Below are 18509 nucleotides of genomic sequence, written 5' to 3' on the forward strand. Positions count from 1 at the left end.
AGTGTAATCCCTTTCCACAGATGGGGAAACCAAAACTCAAAAAGGTCATATAACTCATCCAAGAATACACAGCTCAGCTCAAAGCAGGTTTTCCTGACTATAAACCTGTCCTTGATGAGCAAGGCCATACTGCTTTCCTACAGCCTGGGCTTTTCTCTGTGGGACCTGAAGTACCCCCAGAGTTTGGTGTCTCAATTCTAAGTTGTACCCACACACCCCAGGCATGTTATGCCTGGCTTGCTGTAGAACAGTAAGATAGGCTTGCCTCCATTGGTACCTTGCTGGATGTCCTGGGGCCCAGTGCATCTCCTTTCTGAGTCTCAGAAACCAGTTTTTAAAATAGGGTACAGGGCAGATGTCCCCTGAAGTCCATGCATGCCACCATCCTTTGCACTGAAGATGGCATAATAAGAGCTGTAAATCAGTTCCATCCACTCACCAGAAATGTGTCCTTGGGTTCTCTGAGCCTTAGTTTCCTTCACTAGGAGGTGAGGACGACAGCCCCCAACCTGTTCCCAATCACTGACATTGTCCTTCCTGATGGCCCCCAGGCAGGAGGCTCCTGCCCCCACCCCAGTCTCCCTTTTCAGGGATGGGGGCCTCAGCCAGATGCTAAAGAATCCCTGGGAGAGTCTAGATCTTGCCTCCAAAGGTACTTTCCCAACCAGTGGGATCAGGCTTTCTTTTACCCAGATATTTGTCCTACCAGCTGAAGAGCCACCTTCTGAGTAACTTTCTCTTGTCCTCGAAAGCTCTTTCGATATCTTTCTCAGTCCTCATCTTAGGAAGAAGGAATTTAAGGACAGAAGATGTGTACATTTCCCACTTGTCTGCTTTGAGCCCCACCCAGGGCAGGCAAGGAATGTGTTCTTCCTTCTCAGTGGGACAGTTAGTGTCCCACCACTAGGTTCCCAGTGGCTAGGGGGAGGGGTGGGTTGCTCCAGGTGGGGAAGCAGTCTCCTCTTATCCTTACCTGCCCAGAGCAGCCTCCACTGACCCCCATCTATCCTCTTGCTTGCCCACCCATCAGGACCAGCTGAAGCAGCTACAGGACATTCTGGGCAGCTTGAATCTACAGGAGGAAAAGATGCGCACATCCCAGCACCAAATGGACCAGAATCTCAACAGCCAGGCCCAACAGAGCAGCAGCCTTGTGGCCCAGCTGCAGGCCATGGTGGCCGAGCGTGAGGCCAAGGTGCGGCAGCTGGAATTAGAGATCGGGCAACTTGGTGTGCAGGTGAGTATCGTGCTGGCACTGCCCCAACATCCATTTCCAAGCCCTGGTAAATCCATCCCACATCCAGAGAAATCTCAGCTCCTTCCATTTCTTTCCACTTGCCTTAGCCAAGCCACACCACATCCTTCCTGGCTCTACTTCAGCCACCTGCTTCCATCTGGCTCCCTGTCTCATTCCACACACACCTTTCCTTTCTAAAGAAATCTGGTTGTGTACTCACTCTATTTAAAATCTGCCCATGGCTTCCCATCACCTCAGCTTTATTCAGTGCTCAAGGATCCAGGCCGCCCATCTCCAGCTCTGGCTCTCATTCTCCTAATCCAATATGGTGACTCTAGCTCCAGCCATTATGTTCACGTTGCTGTCAGTAGGACAGCGGAAAGAAAGGCACACTTCTTTTTTTTTAATATTTTTTTTAGTTGTTGATGGACATGATACCTTTATTTTATTTATTATTACATGATGCTGAGGATTAAACCTAGTACCCCACACATGCTAGGCAAGTGCTCCACCACTGAGCTACAACCCCAACCCCAGAAGACCACACCACTTCATCCAGATTCCAGTTAGCTGCGTGACCTGTTCTTGCTGCCATTCCTCCTGCATCTTCTCATCACCTTTCCCCTTCCTCCTATCTTCTGCTACACAGATGCCACTTCGCTCCTCACATGACTGCTTTCTCCTCACTCCAGGGCTGTTCCAACCTGAAGAGCACCTATACTTCCTCCCTAGCTGCCTCTGTCTGGCCAGCTCTACCCCTCAGTTGTTAGTCCTGAGCACCTCCAGGAAGCGCCAGACCCCCAGAATGTGTTATGTGGCCCTCCCAGGCACTCTCCAACTCCCTCTGCAGCCCTAAGCTAAACCTTTTCAAGGGGGCACAGCCCATCATGCCTTGGTGCCTGCCCCTGAATCAAGCACACAGTGGATGCTCCATGGCAGGTGCCTGAGGGCACAGCTGGGGCTGCTAGGAGTCAGGCATCTCCAGCTTGAGGTGTGGGGAGAGGAATCACTGGCCTCTGGGGATAAAGATTCTGTGACAGGCATGAAGGTCCCCCAATGACAAAGAAGACTTATAGTTTCTGTTCCACTGAGAGATTGACTGGCAGAGCCACCGGTGTGTCACAGAGCAGCCCTGCCTTTATTTCTAGGGATTCATGGTCCAGTCAGAGGTGTGAGAGCTTGGTCCAGCATGATTTGTCCTACATAGCAGTCCATCTCCAGGGCCACAATAGCCTGGGACCATAGGACTGGCTGTGGTAAAGAATGCTGAAGCCCTTAGGGCTGAGGGAGGGCCTGGAGCAGGAGGAAAGCTGGAACCGAATCAGTGTGACAGGGAGGGGGAATATTGCTTTGTAGCCCTCACCTCACTTTTCATCCCCAGCTCACTAGGGAGGGACTTCTGAAAGGGCACGAAGCAACATTCCAGAATCTTCACATCACTGTCCTTGCTCCAGGCATACAAGAGAGGACAGATCCTATATCAGATGTCACCAGCCAGTAGGGGACCAAGCATTACCCATAGACAAGATGGCATCTATTGCAAGATTTCTCAGAATGGCTAGGAGTGGGGTCTTGCCCGTTTGTTAGGAACTCACACCAACTGTCCACTCCTTAATGACAGCCTGACCTCCTGTGGAGAGTCCTCTAATGTTCTTTCTTCAGCTTGGCCCCTCCAAGTATCCAGGAGAGGAGGGGGTGGTGGGAGGGGAGGGGACCTGGAAGCCCAGCCTTCACCCAAGGCTTCTAGTGCTTGCCGAGACCCTGCCAATCTCTCTGGCTCCAGATGTGTATGAAAGGTCTAGGTATTCCAACTGCCAAAGGGGGCTGGCCTCAGTCATGCCTGGCATTTATGTGCAGCTGCCCTGAGAAGGGGGCCTGCTTGCAGATATCAATCTCCAATCTGCCCCAATTTTAAGGCTGCACACCTCCCTTTGGGACAACTTCCTGGCCCAGCTACCGAGCTCATACCATGTAGCTCCCTTTCTGAAGAGAGGCATTATTAGATGTCATTATCATGCAAGTAGTGCCTTCACCACACAGGCCTGGCTTTTCACTTCTGAAAAGAAGCCTCTTTCACTTCCCCTGAAAGCCCCGAAAGGGAGCCAAGGCCCCCTCCTGCCTTTTCCAGGCCACTGTGCCAAAGCTCTGAGAATTGAACCCACATCTGTCCCCTACAGTATCTTCAGAATAAAGTAATGGGTGAGGAGTCCAGCGGGCCTGAGGTCCACCCAGCCCACACCAGACTCCTGGAGGACCAGGGTCTGGCCAAGCCTCCAGCCTCAGCAGGCAACCACATCAGCAGGCTGGGATCTTCTCGGTAAGAAAAAAAAATGTAAGAGAGGGGTTGGAGAGTGAATTATTAATTATTCAGAAGAAAAGTTGCTTCCTGCTGCCCCTGATGGGAAACCATAGGAACAAGTTTAAGATGACTGGGCTGTTGTTCTTCCAATACGTGGGCCTCTCCCAGTATTTTTGCTCTGCATCTGCAGGACGAACCAATTAGGTCCAGGTTTATTACCTCAAGAGCATGCTGGTTACTGGTTGCAGCTCCCTATAATGGCCTCTCTGAGCTGGCCTCAGAATGCATCTGCTTCTAGGACCCCCAAACAAACTTGGGATGGTTGCTCAAAGTTCTGATATCACCAGGTTCTGTTTCATTTTGAGCAAGTAAGAATTCTGCAAAGAAGAGCAGCAAATCTACAGGGCCACCCAGCCCAGCCTGCTGTAAGGCCCACACTGGTCACCTCCACAGGCTTCCTGGAGCCCTGCTGGCCCCCATTCCACCTCACACACAGAGGTGAGGCCCAGCCATGCCCAGTCTGCCTTTCCCTGCTGATGGGTCCCTTCTGCCTTTGCACAGCTCTGTGAGCAGCCTGGGTCACACGCTGGTGGAATCTGCTCTCACCAGGCCTTCCCTGTCCAGCCCCCACAGGACCTCACCCAGGTATGAGCCCATTCAAAGGAGGGAAAACTGAGGCCAGGTGAAAGCTAGGGACTCTTCCTCAATTAAGTAAGGATGTGGAGGGTCAAGGAAGTTGAGGTCCCAGTTGGTAGAGAACTGGAACCTTGGCCTCTTGATGCCAGACTGTGTTCCTTATCTTCCTGGGCCTGGCTCCCAGTACCTTCACTGGCCTTCTCTTCCTCATGGAAAATCAGTCTCTAGAGGGAGAATTTCACCTCATATGGGTTCCCACTTTAAGTCACTGATATCCCCTCAGCTCTCTGGCCTCTCTTTGTTGATAGAATCAAGCCTAAGGGCTTAAATGGGCCTTTTGTTCTTACTGCCAGCTCATAGACAAAGGATGGTTTTGTCCTACCTCTAAGTCCTGTCCCGAGCCCTGCCCACTGTCCACTGGAGCCATGCTCCTGCTTGTCAGTACACCCCCGCCCCTCAGGCAGGTCAGCTCAGGTTCCAGGCAAGGTCCCCAAGTGGGCTCCGTCCTACTTCTGACTCACTGTGTGGCTCTCGGCAAGTTGGTCCTCTCTCTGGGCTATCATCTCCCCCAAAGTACCTGGGACACTTCTGGCCTGATGTTTGGACCAAGGTCAGACCTGCAGTTGTCCTACCCATCAGGTTGTGGTCACAAGAGCACTTAGAGGCAAGTAGACTGACAGAGCCACAGGGCACATGCCACTACTGAGGGTGGGGAGGCCTCATCACAGCAAAAGGAGGATGGGCAGACTCTTTCTGTGAGGTTTCAATCACAGTTCTGAAAGCAGGGATATGAGCAAAATGACCATTCAAAGTTCCTTCCAAACTTATGTGGCTATGACCTCTGAATTCCCCAGGGACACAGGATTGGCTGCCCAGACTGCTGGTTTTCAAGCCTGTTTCTTCTACAATACACAGATAGGCCTTGCCTTCATGGAGCTTACAGTTCCTTCCCATCAGTGATGGGATAGGAGTTCATGGGGCAGAGAGTATATATCTGAAAGAGCTGCCATGGTTTGACCCACTCTCTTCAGGTGACTCTAATGGGATGCCTGGGAATAGGACAGAGCTCTCTTCAGGTGACTCTAATGGGATGCCTGGGAATAGGACAGAGCTCTCTTCAGGTGACTCTAATGGAATGCCTGGGAATAGGACAGAGCTGGGGGTCAGCCCCATCTTCCTGCATCTCCTCTGCTCCATTCGAGAATCATGGAGGTGACTAGATAGGGCCTTCCAACCTGTGCCATGCACATAGGTCACTAGGGATCTACTAGGTTGAATATAGGTTCTGAGACTGCAGGTCTGGGATGGAGACTAGGGTTCTGCATTTCTAACAAGCTTCTAGGCCATGCTAAAGTCACTGATCCAGAATAGTTTTAGCCATTGATTTGAGTAGCAATGCCCTAAAGCATTTTAGGACTCAGAACACAGAGAGGTCTGCAGTCCTCAGAACACATCTTAACCAACCCCCTCAATATTCAGAGGAAAACTGGGGCCAAGAGAGGGTAAGAGGCCTTCCCAACACCCCAGAGAGAGTTGGCCCTCAGGCTCACATGCCAGATCAGCTTCAAGATGCTGCCCATTTCCGTAATCTCCCTATATCCAACATTGCTGGAAGAGCAAGTCCAGGCTCACCCAATGTCACACTAGGAAATGTGAGGGCACAAGCAGAGAACAACAGGGAACTTACTCATGGGATCTGGGGGTTTGGAGCATAGAGTCCACCTTCTGACCTGGCCCCAGGCAACAGGTAAGGAACCAGTAGACAGGACCAATGGTAAGGAACAAAGCAGTGATGGACTGGAGAACATTGGCCAAGACACAAAGCCCAATGTCCAGGCTCCAGGAGAGTGCACTGGATTCAGGGCCAAACCAGGAGATGCAGAAGGTCTGGGACAAGCTGGCAGGACCACAGATTAGGGCCTCCTGATATTGGGCACAGTAGCCAAACCCCAGAGACCACACAGGTATGGGTACCCTGGGCAGCTTTCATAGCAGCTCGACTAATCTCAGACCCCACAGTAATGGGATGGACAGAGGTCAGTGTAACTCTAGCAGCTAAGTAAGGCTAGGAATGATGGACCAGGACGGGTTGGGTTAGGTTCCTTCTCTGGCTGTCTCTGAGAACCTCTGACTGTCCTTCCACTCCCTCCCACCATCACAGGGGTAAGTGTGTGTCTTCAGGCTTCAGATGACCTCTGCCCTCTGCCCTCCTCCCTAGTCCCAGGTGCTTGGACTCCCCAGAACAAAAAGGCTGGCAAGCACAAGTGACAGAGATCAAGGCCCTCTGGCAGGCCACCGAGGTGGAGCGAGACCGGCTCACTGAGTTTGTTACTGTCCTGCAGAAACGGTAATACCTGTCACCCAGGGATTCTCCCTTAGACCCACATGTGGTGGGAACTGGATCTACCTCATGTGAGAGCTTGGCTCCTGTGGTGTCGGTCCAGGCTATGCCACTCATGTGCCCACCCAAATGCCCCATGACTTTGGGGCCCTTTCATCACGCTGTGGTTTTCCCACAACTCTATCCTATGTGCACCCAGTAGGACCACATCATGGCACGTGGACTAGAGGTAGGATTCTCAGGGGAGGGACACTTTGGAGTAGTTAAGTCGGTCAAATCAATCCAGCAATAAATTAAAATCTGTGGCAGGACCGGCATTGTACCTGGTCGTGTTAGAGGTTGGAGGGGAGAAGACGCAGGCTGGGCTGATGTCTAGAATTACCAAGAGCAAGAGAGACGAGGGGCTGAGACTTCTCTGGGGAGGCAGTGGACCAGGAGGTACAGTGGCCTCCAAAGGGTTGTTGACAGACTTCCACTCAAATAAATCAGTGCTTCTTGCTCAAGTGACCGTTTTGGCAAGAACTGCAGACGCCCAGGCCAACACATGGCCAGCCATGTGACCTCTGCACTGAAGAATACAAAAGACACCATTGAGTTTCTGTCCTAACAGGCTGTATCATGTATCAGTCAAGTTTCTTTGATGACAGATAATAGAAACCAATTCTGGCTGAATTAAATTTTTGGAAGGTACTGGAAAACTCCAAGATGAAGAGCAGGGAGCCCAAGAAGATACAGGGATCTTGGAAGCAAGGATCTTTGGGCAGTCTTTTCTGGGGCATGGGAATGACTTTTAGTTCTTATGCCAGTGGTTTCTGGGGAACAAGGTCTAGCTGGCCTGTACAGCCCCCATGTCTGCCCCTCATGAGGGGGCATGATGACTATAGCCCCTCTGGGTGCAAACACATACTCAACACCAGCTTTCTTTCCCACTTCCCTTAAGTTACACCTGCAATTGGGAGGTGACTCAGTCATCTGTTGCTGCTTAACAAGCTGCCCACAATTTAGTGGCATAAAACACGATGGTTGGTTCTTTTTCTTGATTCTGTGAGTTCACTGGGAATTTGCTGGGTCACTTAGATGGCCTCGTTCAGCTGGAAGCCCAGCAGGGCCACCTTGGTTCTTCTACATGCAATCTCTCCCTAAGAGAGCTCATCTTCTGGGACCTCTCCATGCAGTGCTGGGATTAGAGTATCTACAACCATGACACCCATGACCCAGATCTAAGGAGGCTGTCACTCTAAGAGTCATGCACATACAACACTCTGTCAGCTCACACCTTCTGGAGTCCTCAGAGTCATTCTGCTCCCATGTGTCATTGGAGGGTGCCAGGAAACTCTGTGAGGCTGGCCCAGGCCCATCAACCAAGACACATCACTTTCCTTACTCTAGAGGCTTGCCCTCTCCCTGGGCTTTTAGCAAGAAAATGGAGCTCATTCCACACTCCAAACTTCCTAATCTGTTTGGACTTCTGATCCCAAAGCACTGGACTTCCTTTCTCAGAGATCCTCAATGTTCATTCCTTTCTTGATCCTTAGAATTTGTCACAAGCTTACACAGGAGTGGTCTTTATGGAGCTTCCCCCTCCTGTACTCTGCCCTACAAATTCCAGGGACCTTAGTCCCCCTCCTCTGTCCTGTTGGCCAGTCTCCTGTCCTTATCCCAGTAAGACTACTGGGCTCTGCTGGGATTCCCTCTCCCTCATGCTGAGAAAAGACCTCAGGCAAAATCCAGGACAGTAGAACTCAAGTCATTGTTTCCTTTCTCTCAAGTATTGAGTTCTGTGCCTGTTGTCCTGTTACCTATTGTCTGAAAACAAGTTATTTCTCAGATTGCATCCATTTCTCTAATTGTTTACAATAGGAGGGCTGGTATGGTTAGTCTACCACAGCAAAAGTTACTAAATATGTCTCTTTTTTAAAAAAAGCATGTAGTTGGCTTTGTTTTAAAATTCAACCTGAAATTTTCTGTGTTTTAAGTAGAGGAGTCTAACCTATTTTCGTTTTTATAGTATTTAATCATCTTAAGTAATATTTTCTACTTGCAATGATTTTTGCTCCTTTTTCTCCTTTCTTTTCCCTGATACTAGACTGACCAAGTTTTATTTCCCTTTCTTCTATACAAGTTTGGAAGTTATACATTTTATCTGTATTCTATGAGTGTGATCCTTAACTTTTAACATAAAACACAGCTCAGGAGATTTAAAAATCAATAGGTTTCTTTACATATTGTGAGCAATAGAATAAATTAAGAATGTTTTTAGCTAGGTGCAGTGGCACATGCCTATAAATCCCAGGAACTCAGGAGGCTGAGGCAGGAGGATTGCAAGTTCAAAGCCTGCCTCAGCAATTTAGCAAGACCCTGCCTCAAAATAAAAAATTGAAAAGGGCTGGGGATGTGGCTCAGTGGTTAAGCACCCCTAGGTTCAATCCCGTGTGTGTGTGTGTGTGTGTGTGTGTGTGTGTGTGTGTGTATGTGTGTGTGTGTGAATGCTTTAACTCTAATTTTTCCACTTGTGTCTTTCATGTGACTGTTTTTTTTTCTTTTTTTCTCTTTTTTAAGATTTTTTTTGTTAGACACAATACCTTTATTTTATTTATTTATTTTTATGTGGTGCTGCGGATCAAACCAGGGCCTCACGCATGCTAGACGAGCGCTCTACCACTGAGCCACAACCCCAGCCCCCATGTGACTGTTTAACATTCTTGTTCACATTCTTTCTTTAAACACCCTGAAAATATTAAGTAGATTGCACTTCTTTCCTTTGTTGTGATACTTGGGGTTAAACCCAGCAGCTTTCTACCACTCAACAATATCCCCAGACCTTTTTTCATGTTTTTAAATTTTTGAGACAGAGTTTCACTATGTTGCCCAGGCTAGTCTCAAACCTGAGGTCCTCCTACCTCAGCCTCCCAGATTGCTGGGATAAGAGGGTGCACCACTGCGGCTGATTTGGTATTCCTTTCATTACAGATGTCTTTCCTCTTGGTTGCTTCTTGTACCTCAGTCTTCCTTCTGGGTTCAGTTTCCCTACTGAGGTACATGTGTTAGTTCATTGGGGCCATAAAAATGGTCAACTCCCTGAATCCTTACTTTTAAGTGTATCTATTGTACCATTCTCTTAAATGAGAATTTAGGAGAAACTTTGGCATAGAATTCTGAGTAGTAGATGGGTATTTTTTCTCAGTACTTTGTGGCCATTATTTCATCTTTTATCATCCACTGTTACTTAAAAGGAATCTGCTAGCAGTTTGTCATCTCTGTGTAGATATCCTTTCTCTCTGGATACTTTTTCATTTATTCTCTTTGTCTTTTATATTGTAAGGTTTCACTGTGATGTGTCTAAAAATATGATACACACACACACACATATATACATATATAAATACACATATATTCCTATATATATATTTTCCAACAAATTTATTTTCCCAATTACATATACATATATATTTTCCTATATATTTTCTATGATATTTTCCTGTATATATTTTCTATACATTTTTCCTATATATATTATTTTCCTATATATTATTATTATTAGTCTATTTTTATGTTCAGGAATTAGTGTACTTTTTTAATTCAAGGACTTCAATCTATGTATTGCCAAGGACTTTTCTTTATTTGTTGCTTCTTGATTTTCCCTGTTCTTTTTACTAAAATGTTCAGCCACCACACATTAGAATTCCTTGCTTTCTTACATAATTTTTAACTCTATATTTTAGGCTGAATTCCAAATGATTTCTCCAAATCTATCTTCCAGTTCACTAAATCTCTTGAGTTGCACTTCATCTACCATGAAACCTATTTTAATAACTGTTGTGTGCTATTATAGCATTTGTCCTATTCTCTTGCTTATAGCATTTGTCCTTTCATTAAGATTTCTTGCCTTTCCAGAGTGGGGGTGTAGCTTAGTGGCAGAGAGCTTGACTATCATGTGCAAGGCCCTGTGTTTGATCCCCAGCATGATAACCAACCAAACAAACAAAGATGTATTGTCTTTCTCTTTTCAATAATTTTAAACTTAACTTAGTCCTTTCAAATAGTTGTATCACCTTTATTACCTAGGGATGTAAATAGCGTCTGTTGATTGACTCTTCACTTGGGATGAATGTTCTCCCCAGGTGGCTTGTATTTCTGGTGGTGTGAGCTCATCTCATTTTCAGTGGGGATTTTCTTGTGGCAGTTCTTAGGCTGTGAAAGTGCTCCTAGAGCGTGGGTCTACGGTTGTTTCTATGGAGCCCTTGAGGTTTCAGTGGTTTCTGATCAGTGCTTTATGCTAATTTATTGGCTTAGGGTTTCCGGAACACAGGAGTGCTGCCTGTGTTCAGTTTCTCACGACTGATGAGCCTCCACCCTGCCCTGCCCCAGGCCCCAGTGGACTACAGCTTCCTCACCACTTCCCTGCACTTGTTGATGGAGATTATCTTAACTCTGATTATCACAACCAAGGTATTCTGTTGAAGTATCTAGAATTATATTAACTCACTTGTAAGTAACTTGCTGCCTTAGAGATGTACAAGTTTATATCAGCTGCCCTCATGTTGGCATTAAAACCCCTGCCTTACACTATTGGAAGTTTTGCTAGGTTTTCTACTAGAAATGTATATGTACTTATTGCAAAAAGTCTCTGTTTCTCCAACACCCGATTCCACATTCTTCATAAATAAGAACTATTAAAACTACTAAATTTTTTCTTTCCACATCCAATAATATATACATGCATATGTACATACATGTGTATATGTGTGTATTCAGCCATATGGACAACACATATATTACATATATTATCAAAAAGTAGCTTCACACTAAACATCTCTACAAATAATGGCAAATTGCCCTTTTAAAATGAGTCGAATTTGCATTCCTACCAATCATGTGAACTCTTGATCCTTTCCCTATAGTCTCTTCTATAGTAAGTTTTATCAGTCATTAACATTTTTTTCAAACTCATAAAGAAACACTAATATCTCATTATTATCTTCATCTGTTTTGCTATGACCAAAAATGAGGAGCTGGGTACGGTGGTGCACACCTGTAATCCCAGTAGCTCAAGAGGCTGAGGCAGTAGGATTGCAAGTTCAAAGCCAGCCTCAGCAACTTAGTGAGTCCCTAAGCAACTTAGTGGGACTCTTTCTCAAAGAGAAAGGGCTGAGGACATGGCTCAGTGATTAAGTATCCCTGGGTTCAATTCTCAGTACCACAAAAAAAAAAAAAACTTAAAAAAACAAAAACATTGAAGATGAGCATGTTTTTCACACAACCCCAGTATGTGTTCTTTTCTGTTAACTACCTATTTGTGCCATTGCTCATTTTTTGAAATTGTTGATAATTTTTTCTTAATTTATAGAAGATCAATTTACGTATTACACATATAATATTATGTATATAATGTTATGCCTGTTTACCTTCATAAAGACCTTGTATCATTTATGTTAAATTAATTGTTGGGTTGTGGAATCTCCTGAATATTGTTTATCAAATACTCACAATTACAGCACACATGAAAGTAAAATTTTTAAATATTTTTTAGTTGTTAAAAGACTTTATTAATATATATGTGTTGCTGAGAATCGAACCCAGTGCCTCACACATGCTAGGCAAGTGCTCTGCCACTGAGCCACAACTTTACAAAAGCAAAAATTTTAATATCAAAATATTTACTAATAATTTGACCACTTAATATTCTTCACTTTACACTGGCATTGGGCCAATCTGATCAGACTCTTGAAATACAATGACAATCGATTTTGAAATAACAAGACAAGTCTTTCAAAATATTTGGACTCTCATGTAGTTGACACACCTGATGTCAGAGGACTGTTAGAATCACACTCCAAGCCATTGACAAATGAGGGTCTGGCTGACTTAGACCAGTTAACAATTGAGGAAGAGAACATTGGTGAGGACAAAGCCTGTCCCAAAGAGAATAATTGGAGATCCGAAGGATCTGAGAGTCTTGAGGGCAAAGACTATGGATCCAGGCCTGAGGAGCAGCCTCAACCAGGCCACAGGAGGAGGAATGCGAGGGAGCTGGCTCTAGTGTGTTTGTGGGAAAGCTGTAGCACTTACTGATAGAGTGGAAGCCGAAGGTGAGGAAGAAAGCAAGCATGACTCTCAGCTTTGGGGGCTGAGCAATTACATGAGTGATGGTGATATGTGTATCAAGATGGTGAAGGCACAATTTGGGGAAGAAATCCAGAGTTTGATTGCTCCTAAGTTTTTGAAGAAACTCATAACATGCTTTTATCATTTTAATATGGTGTTTGCTGCTGTTTTATTGTTTTGCCTAGTATGAATGGAATACAAAGTTAAACAAAAGGAAACTGTTACTGAAATCCATAACAGAAAAATGAAAGCCCCACCCCACAGACAGTGCTTCAGTAGCTTCTGCTTGTTCATCTTTGTTTTCAGTTCATCCTCTGAATTATATTAGCCTTATATTTATTTGTTTTTAAATTTTTAATTTGTTATAAATGTTTAAATTGGATCATATACTATGCATAATCTTCAGCTATTTATTTTATTTAGTAACATATTGCAGAACTTCTCTTCATGTCAGTACATATTCTTTTTATGGTTACAGAGTATCTTATCATGTAAATCCACCGATTGATTTACCATTCCTCTATTCATGAGTTATTGGTTTCTAAATTTATAATATTTTATTGTGTTAAGATGTTTCCTTCTGTTTTCCTTTTTACTTGAAGCATTTTGTTTGATTTGGTTTGTTTTTGCAGTGCTGGGAATCAAACCCATGGCCTTATACATGCTAGACAATCAGGCTACCACTTGGCTATATTTCCAGTCACTTTGAGTTTTTAAAATCAGAAATAAGGAATGGTTTACCAATGTTTCTTCAGCATCTGTTGAAGGACCCATGTGATTTTTCTCCTTTAATCCTAGTTCTGATGTTGACTCTAGTGTGCCTGGAACAATGTTGTATTATTCTCTAACAATACCACTGGGCTTTAGTTTCTTTCTTAAAAAAGAAAATTTGTGTTTTCACTGTGGAAGGCAGAACATTATCTAATATTATCCCCCAAATTCCTGCCCCCTTGTATACAGGCCTTTTATACTTCCATCCCCATCAGTGTGGTCAGAACCCGTGAATATGGTGGGATATTGTTGCCATGATTATGTTAACTTACATGGCAAAGGAGAGTTTGCAAACATAATTAAGTTTACTAGTCAGATGACTGAGTTGATCAAAGTGAGAGAGAAGGCAGACTTCATTGCATGAGTCTAGAGGTCAGAGACAGAGGAAGCCAGAGAGTTGAAGCAGCAGAGTTAGTCTTCTGCTGACCTTGAAGACATTCTCCTGCAGACTGCCCTGCTGTGGAGAAGATCACGTGGCAGGAATGGTGGGTGCACTCTAGGAGCTAGCAACCACCCCTAGTCAATATCCAGCAAGAAAATGAGGTTCTACAGCCACAAGAGAACTCAATTCTGCTAACAAATGGAATGAGCTTGGAAGAAGACCCCAAGATGAGCTAGCGTAGCAGCCCTCTGACACCTTGATTTCAGGCTGACCTCTGCAGCCCAGGATATCAGCCCCAAGGGCCATCACTGCTCAGTCACCTTCAATGACTGCAGGATTTTTCTTCAAGAAGCCCAGGCAGGTGGGAGAAGCCGACCCACCTCTTGCCACTCACTGGCCTCCAGTTGACCACTCACAGGGGAAAGCACCTCAGTCTTCTTAAAAACCCCTGTTAACACAGACATAGGACCAGAGTCTCCTTGTTACCCCTGTAGACAACAGGTCAGGTTCATGTGTATGTCACTTCCAAGTCTTGCTCCTTATGTTATCCCACTCCACCCTGTTATCTCCTGACCCTTGTACTTGAAGTTACAGACCTGAATACGTAGCCTTGGACATGTCATTATTTAGTGAGCTTCTTTATATAAATGGTATAATATGTATTCTTGTGGCAATTGCTCTTTTTCTGTGACTTGGAGAATAGCCATGTTTGTATGTATAGCTCTACCTTGTTCTTTGTCGTTGCTAGACCAGTGCTGTCCAATAGAAGTTTCTGAGATGATGGATTTGTTCTAGATCTGCACTGACCAATACAGTAGCCATTAGCCACATGTGGTTTTTGAGAACTTGAAGTGTGCCTAGTATGACTGAAGAACTGAATTTTAAATTTTATTTAATTATCATAACTTTAATTTTAACAGCTTCATGTGGATGAAAGGCCACTGTGTTGAATAGTATAATGGTTCTGTCATATTCTATCATGTTTCATAGTATGAATATGTCACCATTTATCTTTCCCCTGTTAGTGGGACTTAAAGATTGGGGCTGGAGCTTGGTGATGGAGCACTCGCCTAGCATGTGCGAGGTGCTGGGTTCAATCCTCAGCGCCACATAAAAATAAATAAAATGAAGGTATTGTGTCCAACTACAACTAAAAACAATATTTAAAAAAAGATTAAACAAATTTTCAGGTGAAATAACCACACAGCAAGGTCTTCAAGGCCCATGGATTTATGACAGGCATATAGAAAACAAAACAATAAACATAAGACAAACATTAACTCCAGGAAATGTAATCATTAGTGAACTACATGTCAGCTCTGAATAATTGTCCAATGTATTCCCTGTGGTAGACAGGATTTTGATGCCTGTGCCCTTTGCTGTTATGCCTGAGAAGGGTTTTTCGGATGTAATGATCATGATGGCCTCTACGATAGGAAGATTATCCTGGATTATCAGGTGGGCCAAATCTAATCACTTGAGCCCAAAAAAGCAGAGACATTTTTCCATCTGGGGTCATTCAAGAGTTATGCTGCAGAAGGCATCACACATGAAAGATTCAGAGCTGACTATGAAGCAGAGGGGGCAAAGTACCCTTTAGAAGCTAAAAATGACCCCTAGCCAACCGCAGCAGGAAACAGTCCTTCAGCTACCTACAACTGGATTCTTCCAACACCCTGAATGGATTTAGAAACAGATTCTCCCCTAGAACCTCCAGATAAAAGCCCAGGTTAGCTGACACCTTGATTTTGGCTTGTGATACCTGGAGCAGAGAACCCAAAAGAACCAGCTCCCTTTCAGATATACAGAAATTGTGAGACAATGTGTTTGTGTGATTTCAAGCTGCCTGTTTTGTGGTAATTTGTTATAGTAGCAACAGAAAACTAACACACCACCTAATATCAATTCAGTCAAAAAGAGGAAAGTAGGTTCTGTTGGGTAGGGGGAGAGTGCTAAAATAAAACCAAATTCTGATTCCGCATGACAGGAAGTCAAAAGATTATATTTAAACCTTTTAAAAAAAAGCAGCACAAGCATCTGTAGAAATGTGGCAGTAAACACTCAAAGAAGCAGCTTAAAATGCTAAAAGTGGTTGCTTCTGGGGAACAAGAATCCGGAGTGAAGGGCGTAGGGATGGGCTGCCAATTTTTTTCATTTTAAGCCTTGAAGAGAACTATGTGGTTTTTCAGTGCACATTTCTGTGTTACTGCAATGAAAATCCAGAACAATTTCCACCACCCAGTGTAAGATATGCCCACCTCTCTGGGAGCCTCAGTAGGTGGACCAGGGGCTGCCCCTGCCTGCCAGGGCGTGTGCAGCCCCTCTATAATGATCAGGTTGGAGGAGAGCAACAGCAAGCTCCTGGAGGCGGAAAGGAGGCTGCAGGGGGAGCGGCACCACACTGTGGTGCTGGAGCAACATCTGGAGAAGATGCGCTTGGAGCCTGGCAAGGCATCCGCCTCACAGAAAGCAGCCCCCAAAAATAAACCAGGTAGGGACCAAGGAAGGGTCCTGATGTGGGAAGTAGGGGCAGCCTCGCTGCTGAGGGAGGAAAAAGCAATTAACTCTGCTCTTTGGCCTTCATCAGGGAGTATGGGAAGTGGAGTTTGTATCAGGGCAGAGCTCTGCCTGCCTCTCTTACTGTGCAGCCTCTCTCAGCTCCCAGCCAGAAGTAGGAGCCCCAGTGACCCACGGGCCCACTTGGACCTGGCCCAGCCTCGTGTTAGCCCTTAGCATGAGGGGGCAGTACCTCTGCTGAATGTCCTCAGCCACTACTTCCTGCCTCCCCAGCAGCCCTCTACCTGCTGTACCGAGTGAACCTTGTTCACAGTTGCTCTGCTGGGCCAGCCAAAAGTAGTTGTGGCTGAAACAGCAGAGGAGACCCTTTTGCCACCACGTAGGTGAACTTGTATGAGGGCTCTCATGGCCTCTCCATAGGCTGGGAGACCCAAGCTCTTCTGTCTTGTGGCTCCACCATCCTCAACGCACAGCTCCAACTCCTGGTCCAAGGGGGCCACTGGAGCTTCCCTGCCAGCAGCAGGAAGGGGAGGAAGGAGGGGACAACCTGCCTCTCACCTTGCAAGGTGGCCTGCGTCACTTGTGCTGTGGTCACACCCAGACCCTAGACAGAAGAACACACTCCAGGCTTGTGCTGAAGCTGGGGGAAGTTGTCTTTAAGTGAAAGGCCAGTCGCTGTAATGCTGCTTCTCAAGGGTGGTCCCAGGCCAGCCACGACAGCACGGTGTGGGCTGGGGTGAGCTAGGGGTCAGGATGGCAGAGCCATAAGACTGCCCTGCAGGTCTGCCAGCCTCTAACACCAGGCCCAACCCAACAGGAAGTGAGAAAAAGGACCCATCCTCTGCCCAACTCTCCAGTGTACCTGTGGAATTGCAGATGGAGGAGCTGACCACCAGGTGCTTCCTGCCCCCTCTTCCTGAAAGGGTAGTAGTCTAGGTAGAGGGGCTACGAAGGGCAGAGGGACTGTCCCTCCCTGTTCGCACTTTTGACTTCTGTTTGCCAAGAGGGCTGGTTCTGCTGGGTCCTAGATTCTAGGCTTCCAATTCAGAGATCTCCCTGCAGTGGCCAAGGGGCCCAGGCACTCCCTGATGACCCCAGAGTCCCAAGAGAAGTTTTATTAAGCGGGGTTTGCTGGACCCACTTTCTCCCTCAGTTGGGCCTTATAAGACAATGCAAAGGGAAAGGGGAGAAAGCACCTCTACAAATGAAGCTCCTGCTTGGGATGGCTGATAATGCTGAGGCTACTGGGCACCAGACCCAAAGCTGTGGGCGGGCCCAGAGAGGACTCCAGCATGGTATTCCTCCTGGGGAGGGGGGAGGGCAGGGGAGGGGGTGGGTCAGAGAAAACCCTGAGCCTAAACAGCAGCCATGCTGGAGCTGCAATCCAGGGCCCCCTGGACCCCACCACCCATGTGCTACTCAGACCACACTCAGCCCTGTCTCCCTGTGGTCCAGGCTGGCCATCCAGGTGGAGGAGAACGAAATGCTGAAAGCCGCCCTGGGCAATGCCCTGCGGGGAAAGGAGGAGGACTTCCGCATGTACCACGAGACCCTTAGCCAGGTGAAAGGGGTCTTCCTGCAGGCCCTGCGGCAGCAGAAAGCAGACAAGCACTAGGATGCGGCCCTGTGTCAGCAAGGCCAGTGGGACAGCTCAGGCCTTGAGAGGATGAGGCTGTCTGAGGACTGTGTCCGATTCAGGAAGCCATCCGGGCCCCAGCTCAGCTCTGCCCTCAAAAGCAGCTCCTTCAGAATGACCACAGCCCACACTTCAAGCCAGAGGAGAAGCCATGGCAGAACCATGCAGGAACACTGGGCAGATGTGGCTGTGATGGGAGGAGGCCCAGCAGCCCATCAGCATCAGCCAGAGCTCTGGGACAAGCCAGCTGTGGATGGACAGATGCAGTCCCCCGAGCAGGTGCTCATGGCCCTTGTCTTAGAACCTGCCTGGGGGCCCCTGCATGCCCACAGGCTCCATACGCACAGCAGAACCCCTGGTGTCCTGGGTTGGGCACATTGCCCAGCCTCCCCCACCTACTTGGTGGTCCTCACTAGGCATCTTCCTGCCCTGCCCTGGCTCCATCTGTGGCCCTCCCCATCCACAGAGTAGGGCAGCACACTCCTGGCCTCTTTGTCAGCCTGCTGCTCAGATGCCAAGCTTGGACTTGTAATAATAATTGTTATTTTCATAATTGCTGCATCTTCCAGTGAGTGGTCATCTCTC

The 18509-nt window shown here is 46.6% G+C and overlaps 1 protein-coding gene across 9 annotated transcripts in view; it reads left to right on the forward strand.

Annotated features, from left to right (window-relative positions):
- Ccdc13 (coiled-coil domain containing 13) overlaps positions 1-18477 on the forward strand; it is a 51939-nt gene extending 33462 nt beyond the window's left edge. For 3 of the 9 annotated variants that reach the window (XM_021735025.3, XM_078038039.1, XM_021735026.3), the window contains 7 exons: positions 1031-1237; positions 3415-3554; positions 4098-4181; positions 6391-6519; positions 16108-16262; positions 17106-17184; positions 17744-18477. In XM_021735025.3, coding sequence (XP_021590700.1) covers positions 1031-1237; positions 3415-3554; positions 4098-4181; positions 6391-6519; positions 16108-16262; positions 17106-17184; positions 17744-17903 — 954 coding nt within the window. In that variant the 3' untranslated portion in view covers positions 17904-18477. Of the gene's footprint in view, positions 1-1030; positions 1238-3414; positions 3555-4097; positions 4182-6390; positions 6520-10806; positions 14916-16107; positions 16263-17069; positions 17185-17743 lie in introns of those variants that run through there. The other 6 variants (XM_078038044.1, XM_078038040.1, XM_078038038.1 and 3 more) reach the window with 6 other exon arrangements.
- The last annotated feature ends 32 nt before the right edge of the window (positions 18478-18509 follow it).

The sequence above is a fragment of the Ictidomys tridecemlineatus genome, chromosome 2 (genome assembly GCF_052094955.1).
Source record: "Ictidomys tridecemlineatus isolate mIctTri1 chromosome 2, mIctTri1.hap1, whole genome shotgun sequence".
NCBI classification, from domain to species: Eukaryota; Metazoa; Chordata; class Mammalia; order Rodentia; family Sciuridae; genus Ictidomys; species Ictidomys tridecemlineatus.